Source organism: Rhododendron vialii, chromosome 13a (assembly GCF_030253575.1).
Source record: "Rhododendron vialii isolate Sample 1 chromosome 13a, ASM3025357v1".
NCBI classification, from domain to species: domain Eukaryota; kingdom Viridiplantae; phylum Streptophyta; class Magnoliopsida; order Ericales; family Ericaceae; genus Rhododendron; species Rhododendron vialii.
Window position 1 is genome coordinate 9,669,120 of NC_080569.1, and position 12,415 is coordinate 9,681,534.

Sequence of the window (12,415 nt, forward strand, 5' to 3'; positions counted from 1 at the left end):
CTAACTTTCCCCCTCTCTCTCCCTCTCCCTCTCTCGATCTCCTTCCACAGAGAGACCTCTCAACGTACACTCAACAAACTCTTAAATAAAAACCAAACAGGGCTTGTACATGCCAAGCAAAGGTATGAGTATTGTCTTCATGTCTCCTTCTAGGGCTTCATCATCACCACCACCATCGCCTCTCCGAAATTCGTCACCTCCGGCGCCTCGACAAACTTTCTCGTCCTCTATGAAGGCGGAAAACCTGGACATCGCGGAGTCAATTATCACGAAATGGAGCGTCGAGGAACGCTCCAGCAATTTCTGCAAACTCAGCTCCCTCTTCACTAACCGGAGGGAGGCGAAGGACTACCTCCAGTCGGTGAAGGATTTACAGGCAGCGATGCACTTCTTTGTCTCGGACGGTTTGAGTTCGAGCTCCCAGCAGCTCGTGAGGGCTCAGAACTTGATGCAAAACGCCATGAAGCGGCTGGAGAGAGAGTTTTACCAGATCCTGTCGTCTAACCGGAGTAACTTGGATCCTGAGTCGGTTTCGAGCCGGTCCTCCCGGGCCTCGGCTAGTATTTCAGATTTCGAAGACGACTACTCCGATGAAGACGACATTAACGTCGCCGGCGGCGATTCGGTTCACAAAGTCGTCGCCGGCGACTCAGCTTCGGAAGTCGCGATGGCTGATTTGCAAGCCATCGCGGACACAATGATTTCGTCCGGGTACAGCAAGGAGTGCTTGAAGGTTTACAAACTCGTTCGGAAATCAATTTTGGACGAGAGCTTGTACTATCTCGGAGTAGAGAAGCTGAGCTTATCACAAATTCAGAAACTAGACTGGGACGTAGTCGATGTGAAAATTAAATCGTGGTTGAACGCCGTCAAAGTCGCGGTGAAAACGCTCTTCCTCGGAGAGAGAATCCTCTGCGACGTCGTCTTCTCCACGTCTCCTAAGATCTCCGAGTCCTGTTTCGCGGAAATCACCAGAGAGAACGCCGTGACTCTGTTCGGGTTCCCCGAACACGTGGCCAAGTACAAGAAACTCACCCCGGAGAAACTGTTCCGTGTACTCGACCTCTACGATTCCATTTCAGAGCTCTGGCCGGAGACGGAGTCCATCTTCTCGTCCGACTCGGGCTCCGCCGTCAGATCTCAGGCCGTCAACTCCCTCGTCAGGCTTGGCGAGGCCGTCCGGGCCATGCTGTCGGAATTCGAGGCCGCAATCCAGAAGGACGGCTCTAAAACGCCGGTCCAAGGCGGTGGGGTCCATCCGTTAACGCGATACGTCATGAACTACGTGGTTTTCCTCTGCGATTACAGTGGCTCTCTCTCCGACGTATTAGCCGATTCGGCGCTAAACACGCAGTCTCCGTTGCCAGAGTCTTACTTCTCGAGCCCGACCCCCTACGACTGCTGCACGTCAGCATTATCGGTCCGGCTGGCGTGGCTGATCCTGGTCCTCCTCTGCAAACTCGACGGGAAAGTCGAGCAGTACAAGGACGTGGCTCTGTCGTATCTGTTCCTCGCCAACAACTTAAACTACGTCGTCTCAAAGGTCTGCTCGTCGAGCCTGAAGCTCCTGTTAGGAGACGAATGGATAGAGAGTCACGAGGCGAAGGTGAAACAGTACGCGGCGAATTACGAGAGAATGGGGTGGAGCAAGGTGATGTCATCGCTGCCGGAGGCGGATCCGGCGGCTGAGATCCCGCGTCAGGAGGCGCGAGAGTGCTTCAGGAGTTTCAATTCGGGTTTCGAAGAGGCGTACAGGAAACAGACGTCTTGGGTCGTGCCCGACCCGAAACTGCGAGACGAGATCAAGGTCTCCCTCGCGAAGAAGCTGGTGCCGGCGTACACGTCGTTTTACGAGGAGTACCGGTGGTTGTTCGGGCGGGAAGCGGGAGTCGAACCGGTGGTCAGATATGCCCCTGACGATCTCGGGAATTACTTGTCGGACCTGTTTTACGGGACGGGGGCTGCCAGTAGCGTGTCGTCGTCGGTTTGTTCTTCGCCGTCGTCGTGGCAGTCGCGTGGACGGAAAGTTCGTTGAGATGTTTGCGTCAAGTGCCGGGGCTTTCCTGGCTGTTACTTGGCCATGCACGTGATTGTATAGGGTTGATGATTCATCAGAATTTGAAGAGATGTAGAGATGTTGTTTCGGATTTTTCCATTTCAGGGGATATGAATATGACAACTTATCCTATATGATGCAACGCATCGCCTTTTATGAAATTATTTGTGAAAAGAAATCATGAATTTGCTTATATTAAAAATTCTCTTTTTGAAATACAAACACATATAAGTTGGTGTTCGGATAAATAAGCCAAAGTAGCTAGCTTATTTTTGTTCTTATTTAAATTTTTTTTTGCATTTGTTAGTTTCTCATCGATTTTTTGGGAATTATTGCTTCTTCATGACGAGAGGAATCTAAAAAGTAAAAAAATTTTTGATCAAAATCCAATTTTTTTTGAATAAAGACGAAAAAATCGGCTTATTTTTTTGTCTTTATTCAAAAAAATTAGGTTTTGGCTGAAATTTTTTACTTTTTAGATTCCTCTCGTCGTGACGAAGCAATAATCCCAAAAAAATTGACGAGAAACTAATAAATGCGAAATAAATTTGAATAAGAACAAAAAATAAGCCACTTTAACTTATTTGTTCAAACACCCTAGGTATGAATTAGAAGTACTTCCTCTTCAAACATACAATTATAAGAAAACTCAAAATTTTCTTTATTCATTAACAACCACCTCCTGCTGTAGGGCTTACCATGATACTTGTAGGGCAAAGAAATCCTAGGCCAACTAGGAAATTAATAAACTTGTCGATCAAGTCTAAATTAAAGAATTTATCAAAATTACCAAAATTTGAAAATAAATTAAATACTATGTGAAATAAGAAAAATGTCAAAACAAACGGCAACCAAAATGAAGTTTTCTATTAAAAGTTATAAGCAAATCAATTATTTTCTAAAACGACAAATTAGGCAAATCGACAGTCCAATCGATCGATCGGATTATCAATCGACGGTCAATCAGAATCATCGACCGACAGATCGATAGGAGTATCAATCGAAAGTTTATGCCAAAACAAAAAGATTTCTAATAAAATACTAATTTTAAAAATAATAAACTAAAATTCTTATATTACTAGAATAATTAATTTATCGGCCGTCATCGGTATATGTACTCACATAGAGCTTTGGGATTTCATAAACCAAGTTGACAAATTAAGAGCCTTACCAGCTGGTTGGAGGTAATTAGGTGAACTTGTTTTGAGAAAACAACAACGATGCAAATGAAAAGATCCTGAGGTTGATTAGGCACCAACCGCGTGGCATTGGGATGATAAATCTTCCAAAAAAAAAAAAGAAAAGAATAGAAAAGCACTGCCAAATATCCTGTATGAAGGTGCATGGTAGTAGTGGTATATACGTACCATGCAAACGAACAAGGAGTCTCTTATCACCCACGGTTTAATCATTGAATTAAGCTGGGAATTTTCCCTGCTATATGTACCGATCAAATCCCTACCGAAATCGTACCGACGGCAGCTCCGGATCATCTCCAGCCATCGGACGGCGGATCCGAACCGTCCAAAAATTCTAAAAAAAAAAATCGAAGGGCTCCTCGCGGGAATCAATGACATCTGATGTGTGTAGGATGCTTGATCCAGGCATCCTACATACATCAGATGCCGTCTAGCGTTAGCCCCATCGGTTTTTTTTTTTATAGAATTTTTGGACGGCTCGGATCGACCGTTCAGTGGTCGGAGACGGCCCGGCGCTGCCGTCGGTACGATTTTAGTGGGAATTTGGTCGGTACGTATAGGATTTCGAATTTTTGTGATTTCAATGATATTAATAAGTCCCAAATTTTTCCACCACTAAAACATGGGAAAGTGAAAAGAACTTATGCAACATGAGGGGTAAGGGATGTGACAAGAGCTCGAGCTCCCAAAGTGTTGAAGTGGGGAAAAATTTTAGTGACGCGTGGTGCCTGTTCGGCGCATCCGAGTCATCCATTGCGTTTTTGGACGGCTCAAATTTAGAGAGAGAAAGTGTTTGGGTGAGAAGAGAGAGAGTGTTTCAATCCGAGCCGTTCAAAAGTGTATTGGACGGCTCGGATGTGCCGAACAAATACCACGTAGGATATACTCACCCGGCTCTGAAAAATTTCTTCTTAAAGTGACCATTGTGTTAGATTATATGCACACACCAAAATATTTTTAACCAGAGTAAGTGGGCAGGTGCGATAGAGGGAATGGTAAGAGAATCGATAAAAAGAAAATAAAGTTCAGAAACTAGAGATTTTAATTCATTTCATCACAAATAAACCTGCTTGTTTTGTGGAGTATTTTTTTCGTCGTTTAGCTAAAATTTCTTTTCATTGGAAATGTAAATTTTTTTTAACTATTTCGTTTTTCTTTTTGGTATTTTCTGAAACCTTTTTGAATTTGATTATACTAATTTTCCTTCTTTTTAACGTTTCAATTCTTAGTCGAGATGTAGGGACAAAATATTTAAAACTTTAACCAGAAGTTGAAAAAACAGCACTAAACACGAGAAGTGATTGCAAAAAGTCAAAAAAGAAAAGAAAAAGTAATTGATTTTCTAAACATCCTAGATAAATTTCTATATTCCAGTTTTGGCCCCCTTAGTACATCCAAACACATATCCGTGATTCACAGTTGCACTTTTGCGACTAAGCTCAAGCACAATTTGTTGATCAACAAACTCGAGTTTTGTTCTGGTGGTGCAGCGGAATTTACAAAAAGATTAGTTAGCATACCAATCTAAACGAGATAAGTACTCGTAGCCATGAGTAATTCTTGAATCCATAAGAAGAAAAACAAAAATCTGAAATATTATTGATGAAAAAGTCAATCAAAACCTACTGGGACGGAGACAGAATTTTCTATACGAGGGGCAAGCCACAACATGAACAACTTTAATTTTTGAAAATTCAATGTTCAAGAATATAAAGTATCTAAATGACAAAATAATCTATAATACAAATCGCGACGGTATGGTGACCCATATATTTTCCCTACATAAATCTTGACCGTTAGCTTACAAACACATTTCTCTACATAAATCTCCACCCTCTATTAAACATTGGTATTTTTGTAAATACTTTGCGTTTTCTGGAATAAATGGTTGAGTAATAATTTTTTCAGCTTCCCCAACCACGATTGTCTCTCTATCTCCCCTTTTATTTAATCTGTTTTTTTTTTTACAATTGAGTAAATAGATTTGGGGTTCTTCTATGCTACCCATTTTCTTTTGGTTCAATCCTGTCTAACAATTTTTTTGTTTTGTTTCTCCTACCATCCATATTTTTGTTTAAGTAAAAGGGTGGTTTGAATCTGTTTTTTATGGGGTTTTTTCAGGCTTAATTTAAATTAACAATTTTTTTTGTTTTCCCTACCATCCATTTTTTTTAAAAAAATGTAATACCCCAACGTGCGGGTATAAGTATGTGGTGGTCCTTTCTAACAGAATTATATTTTTTGTTCTCTATCGATTTTTTTTGGGTTGCCCCTACCGTATGTTTTGTTGGAAATTTGAATGGATTGAGAGGCCTTTACTTCCTCATATTCATGGTGGGGGTTACCTCTATTCATTGTGGGGGTTTTCCCCCCATTCATTATGCCAATTACTCCACGTATTGAAGGCTGCAGAATTAGGGTCATGCTCTGCCTATAAAAGGAGCTTTTCACAGCTTTGTTCAACACAAGTTTTCACCCAAGAATTCACTAGCATTCTGATATTGTGTGAGAGAGAGACAGGCGCTGAGTTAGTTTGCCAAGACGTTCTTCGGTGGTGTTCCGACGTTCGTGGTCCGAGCCGGATCAATCTTGGGAGACAGACGCCGAGTAACCTCAACACCCTCCGGTAGGCGGTGAATCTGTTTTAAGGACACCGTGTGCAACACGGGTTTCGGTTCACAAATCCATATTCAGTATTTCGGTTCTAATTCTGGTTTTGTAGTTTCATTATATTGTATTTCAATTCTTGTGTAAATGCAATAGAATTTGTATTCTGGATTCCCGATTGAAACTTTTTGGATAACAAGCTTAAAACAGATTTTGATCGTTTTGATCGACAATCGGATTTCCAGAAAACGTATTCTGTTTGAGACTAACATTTGGGTTGCAAGAACAATTTGGTGACAGATTAGTTTCCATGATGGATTAACCCCATTGGTGTCTGCATTTATGAAGTAATTTGGCAGATTGCTCGATGTTCAAAGAGATCATTTGCAAAACTTGTTTGGCTTTGGCCATGGCCTGTCGTGCGCGACATGGCCACTGTTCGGTGATGAGATAAACAGTAAGGCTACGGCCTAAGGCAGTCGTGCGCGGCTTGGCCTTGGATCAATTTTTGGATGGCCTCTGGGGTGATTTACTTGGCTTATGCCTTGACATCGCCTGGCCTTGATCCCACTATGATGATCTGCTTGGCGGAGGCAATTTGGGTACTTGGCATGGCCAGTGGTGGCATGCGGCCTGGTGTGCCTTGCCTGAAGTGATTAAGCCAGTGGTAGGCGTGATTCACTCAGCCTTGGTACACGGCCTATGTGGTATAAGCCAATACCCAAATTACACTGTTTAGCAAAAAGGGGAGTCGAATGGCCCGCTAAGGGCCAGCCCTCAGACTCCCGCCCGGGGGCGCTGCCCCCAGGACCCCTGCCAGGGGGCACGGCCCCCTTGGACCCCCTGGTTACATGGTATTATGGGGATGTTAGACTTAGCTTGTTTAATAGATTGCTAATCTACACATGTATAGCTTGTCATTTTGATATTGAGATTTGTTCTCTTATGTGTTGTTGTTCCAAATCTCCGGAAAAACATGACAACAGTGCAAGAGAAAACAACTGTCACTGGCAAAGACAAAGAGACTGGTGGGGTCAGTGGCAATGGAAATGGTGGTGGTGCTTTTCCAATTCATGCTCCTATTCCTGGGATTCCCACTGTTCCAATGTCTCACGTGGAGAGGCCGAGCAAATTTATTGGGGTTGACTTCAAAAGGTGGCAACAGAAGATGCTGTTCTATCTCACCACCTTGAACTTGGCAAAGTGGCTTGTCGAGGAGGCACCTATTAATGCTGAAGACGATCCTGACACTCAAAAACGGATTGATGTGGCCAAATGGAAAGAGCATGACTATATGTGCAAGAATTATATTCTGAATGCTCTAGATGATTCGCTGTATTCTGTGTATGGCGAGGCTCCGTCGGCTAAGGAGTTATGGAAATCTTTGGACAGAAAATACAAGATCGAGGGTGCCGGGTCCAAAAAGTTCGTTGTGGGCAGGTTCCTTGATTACATGATGGTGGACTCTAAGTCTGTTGCAATCCAAGTCCAAGAGCTGCAGCTCCTGCTCAATGAGATCAGGACTGAAGGGATGATTCTGAGTGAAGCATTCCAAGTGGCTGCAGTCATCCACAAGCTACCCCCAGCATGGAAAGAGTTCAAAAGCTATCTCATGTTCAAGAACAAGGAGATGACGTTGGAGGCTCTTTTCATTAAGCTCCATATTGAAGAGGAGAATCGGGGTATGGATAGGAGTGCAAAGGCCTCCTACATGGCCAAAGCAAATATGATGGAGCATGCTCAATTTTTCGGTGTGAGGAAAAACCAGAATGACAGGCGTTCTGACAAGCGTTCTGACAAGCGGGCTGATAAGCAAGCTGGCAAACAGAAGGATAAAAGTGTCAATCTGGGACCGAGAGGTGGTGTTGCCAAGAAACAGAAAGAGAAGTTTCAGGGTACTTGCTTCAACTGCAACAAGTTCGGGCACAGAGCTTCGGAGTGTTTGAAGCCGCTTAACCCTCGCGCTCAGGCGCACTTGGCTGAGGTGGAGGCTGCAGTGGCCGATATCAACCTCTCGGCTATGGTATCTGAAGTGAACATGATTGGTTCAAACCCGCAGGAATGGTGGGTAGACACTGGGGCTACACGTCATATCTGTTGTGACAGGATGTTGTTCACTACCTTCGAGCCAGCTGCTAACGGTGAGAAGCTGTTTATGGGGAATTCAGCTACCTCGGATGTTGTGGGGCAGGGGAAAGTGGTCCTGAAGATGACTTCGGGAAAAGAGTTGACTCTGAATAATGTGCTGTTTGTGCCAGATATTCGCAAGAATTTGGTGTCTGGTTCTCTGCTGAGCAAGCACGGCTTCCGTCTGGTTTTTGAGGCTGATAGGGTCACTCTAACTAAAGCTGGAATGTATGTAGGGAAAGGTTACATGACCGATGGTCTCTTTAAGATGAATGTAATGACTGTTATCCCTACTATCAATAAAAAGAAATCCCCTGTTGCTTATGTGCTTGAGTCTTCCTTTTTGTGGCATGGTAGACTAGGTCATGTTAATTATAATTCATTGCGTAAATTAATTAACATGGACCATATTCCAGCTTTTCAAATTAATAACAAACACAGATGTGAAACTTGTGTTGAGGCAAAAATGCCAAGATCTTCTTTCAAACCAGTAGAGAGAAGCACAGCACCATTAGACCTAATCCACATAGATGTGTGTGATTTGAAATATGTCCAATCACGGGCCGGTAATAAGTACTTTATTACTTTTATTGACGATAGCACTAAGTTTTGCTATGTGTACTTGTTGAGAAGCAAGGATGAAGCCCTGGACAAGTTCGTTCTTTACAAGAATGAAGTTGAAACTCAACTTAATAGAAAGATTAAGATGTTGAGAAGTGATCGAGGTGGTGAGTATGAATCACCGTATGGTGGATTCTGTGCCCAACACGGAATCATTTACCAAACCACTGCACCATACTCACCTCAGTCCAATGGAATTGTTGAACGCAAGAATCGGACTTTGAAGGATATGATGAACGCTATGTTGATCAGTTCTGGGTTGCCTCAGAACATGTGGGGAGATGCAATTCTCACTGCTAATTATATCCTTAACAAAATTCCTCGCAAGAAAATGGACAAAACCCCTTATGAATTGTTCAAAGGTAGGAAGCCTACCTACAATTACCTACGAATGTGGGGGTGCCTTGCAAAGGTGGCCGTACCTCTTCCGAAGAAGGAAAAGATAGGCCCGAAAACCGTGGATTGTGTGTTCATCGGTTATGCAAAAGCCAGTAGTGCATATCGTTTTCTTGTTTATGAATCAAACATATCCGATATTCACAATAATACTCTCATGGAATCTAGGAATGCGACATTCTTTGAGCACATATTTCCTTATAGATCCATTGGAGAGTCGAGTTCGACAAAGCGGACTTTGAGAACTACTGGTGAGAGTAGTTGTGACCAAGAAGAAGAAGTTGAATTTGAGCCAAGACGTAGCAAGAGGGCTAGAACTTCTACTTCTTTCGGTCCAGACTTTCTAACTTATCTTTTAGAAAGCGAGCCTCGGACATTCAAAGAAGCGGTTAGCTCTCCTGAAGGTCCTTTATGGAAAGAGGCTATCAAGAGTGAGATTGACTCCATTTTGCAAAACCATACTTGGGAACTGGTGGATCTACCACCAGGCAGTAAGCCCTTGGGCTACAAATGGATTTTCAAAAGAAAATTGAAGGCGGATGGGTCAATAGATAAGTACAAAGCTAGGCTTGTTATCAAAGGATATAGACAAAAGGAAGGCCTAGATTACTTTGATACTTACTCACCTGTGTCCAGGATAACGTCCATCCGGATGATCATTGCGATCGCTGCATTGCGAAAACTTGAGATACATCAGATGGATGTCAAGACAGCTTTTTTGAATGGCGACTTAGATGAGGAAATCTACATGGAACAACCTGAGGGTTTTTCTGAGCCAAGACAAGAGGGAAAAGTCTGTAAACTTGTTAGATCTCTGTATGGTCTAAAGCAAGCACCAAAACAATGGCATGAAAAATTTGACAATGCTATGTTGTTAAGTGGTTTCAAAATCAACGAATGTGACAAGTGTGTATATGTCAAAGACACAGCCGATGGCTACGTGATTTTATGTCTCTACGTTGATGACATGCTCATTGTAGGTAGTAATGATAAGATGATCAAGTCTACCAAGAACATGCTGAATTCTAAATTCGACATGAAAGATATGGGCCTTGCAGATGTAATCCTGGGGGTCAAGATCACCAGAACATCTGAAGGACTTGCCTTGTCTCAGTCTCATTACGTTGATAAGATTCTTGAGAGGTTTGACAAGTCTGGTACAGAGATAGCACGTACCCCTGTGGATTTAAGTCTCCACTTATCCAAGAATGTGGGGGAAGGTGTGTCTCAATTGGAGTATTCTCGGATAATCGGGAGTCTCATGTACTTAATGAGTTGTACAAGGCCTGATATAGCATACTCGGTGAGTCGTTTGAGTAGATACACGAGTAATCCAGGGCTTGATCACTGGAAGGCGATAGTTAGAGTGCTTCGCTATTTGAGATATACTCGTGATCTGGGACTGCACTATTTCAAATATCCAGCAGTACTAGAAGGGTACACTGATGCAAATTGGATATCAGACATGAAAGACTCAAAATCCACAAGTGGATATGTCTTTACACTTGGTGGTGCAGCAATCTCTTGGAAATCTTCGAAACAGACGTGCATTGCACGTTCAACAATGGAATCAGAATTCATTGCTTTAGATAAAGCAACTGAAGAGGCAGAATGGCTACGCCATTTTGTAGAGGATATTCCAAGATGGCCAAAACCTGTGCCTGCAATATGCATTCATTGCGATAGTCAAACGGCTATTGGAAGGGCACGGAGTACCATGTATAATGGTAAGTCTAGGCATATACGACGTAGACATAATACCATTAAGCAAATGCTCTTTAGTGGAATTGTCACTCTTGACTTTGTGAGGTCAAAGGACAATATTGCGGATCCGTTAACCAAAGGGTTAAACCGAGAGCTGGTTAATAATGCATCAAGGGGAATGGGGCTAACGCCTATTACGCTCAAGTTACCGTGAAGGAAAACCTATCCTAGCTGACTGGAGATCCCAAGATCTAGGTTCAATGGGACAACCTACTTGCGAGTAACAGAGAATGATCACTGAGGAGATATGCTCTCCTACCCATTCCTATGGTGTGAACAGTGATACCTGCAAATGGAAATAGGTTAAGCATTGGCTTTTAATGACTCTTATGCACTGGAATGCCAGGCGGGGTATAGCAGAATACCCTTTATAAGAAAGTCACCTATGTGAGTATGAAGTGGGGCCGCTTCTATGAGAATTTGGAAGGCAAAATTCTCGAGAGAATACTTGCAGAACCAGGAAGGGGTGTCATGGCCAAAATGAACCCAATAGTGAGAACTAAACTGCGTTAGGAGAAGCTCCTGTGTGAAGTCTATTGACTCGGTTTACACCAACGGCAGAACAGTTCAAGACAGTACGTTCACTGGTCAGTCAGTAAATCCGATGGGCTTTTACGAGGGAAGGTTCAAGGCCAAAAGCTACCTATCCTATGCAGGAATTATCCGTTGTGCTCTCTCTCCAGCGTCTGCATTAGGTCTGGTCCCAAGTCCATTCATGTGGGGGACTGTTGGAAATTTGAATGGATTGAGAGGCCTTTACTTCCCCATATTCATGGTGGGGGTTACCTCTATTCATTGTGGGGGTTTTTCCCCCATTCATTATGCCAATTACTCCACGTATTGAAGGCTGCAGAATTAGGGTCATGCTCTGCCTATAAAAGGAGCTTTTCACAGCTTTGTTCAACACAAGTTTTCACCCAAGAATTCACTAGCATTCTGATATTGTGTGAGAGAGAGACAGACGCTGAGTTAGTTTGCCAAGACGTTCTTCGGTGGTGTTCCGACGTTCGTGGTCCGAGCCGGATCAATCCTGGGAGACAGACGCCGAGTAACCTCAACACCCTCCGGTAGGCGGTGAATCTGTTTTAAGGACACCGTGTGCAACACGGGTTTCGGTTCACAAATCCATATTCAGTATTTCGGTTCTAATTCTGGTTTTGTAGTTTCATTATATTGTATTTCAATTCTTGTGTAAATGCAATAGAATTTGTATTCTGGATTCCCGATTGAAACTTTTTGGATAACATGTTTTTCCTTAAAACTTTAAGGGATATTCGGATCTCAATTTGTTGAAACCCCGTTGGTTTAATCTGCAAAAGAATGCTAATGCTTGCGAAATCTAACATCAAAAGTTTTTTAAAATTACAAAAGTTGATATGGTTTTGAGTCTGTTTACCATAATGGTAATATATATATATATATATATATATATATATATATATATATATATATATATATATATATATAAAACTCATCGTTATGGTATTTGAAGTGTATGAAAAAGGCTGGTAGGAATAAGGTATGGGTCGGGTCTTCCTTTTTTTTTTTTTGTTTTGGGAAGTACACGACTTTTTTTATTATTTTTTTTCCTGTTATTTGTAAATGACTAAGTTGATAATGGTATTATAATATTCAGATAAAGTCT

At 42.5% G+C, this 12,415-nt stretch overlaps 1 protein-coding gene across 1 annotated transcript; it reads left to right on the forward strand.

Moving 5' to 3' along the window:
- LOC131314801 (exocyst complex component EXO70H1) lies at nt 1-2,190 on the forward strand. The gene has a single exon (XM_058343653.1). The coding sequence runs from the start codon at nt 110-112 to the stop codon at nt 2,033-2,035; it is 1,926 nt and encodes a 641-aa protein (XP_058199636.1). The 5' UTR covers nt 1-109; the 3' UTR covers nt 2,036-2,190.
- The last annotated feature ends 10,225 nt before the right edge of the window (nt 2,191-12,415 follow it).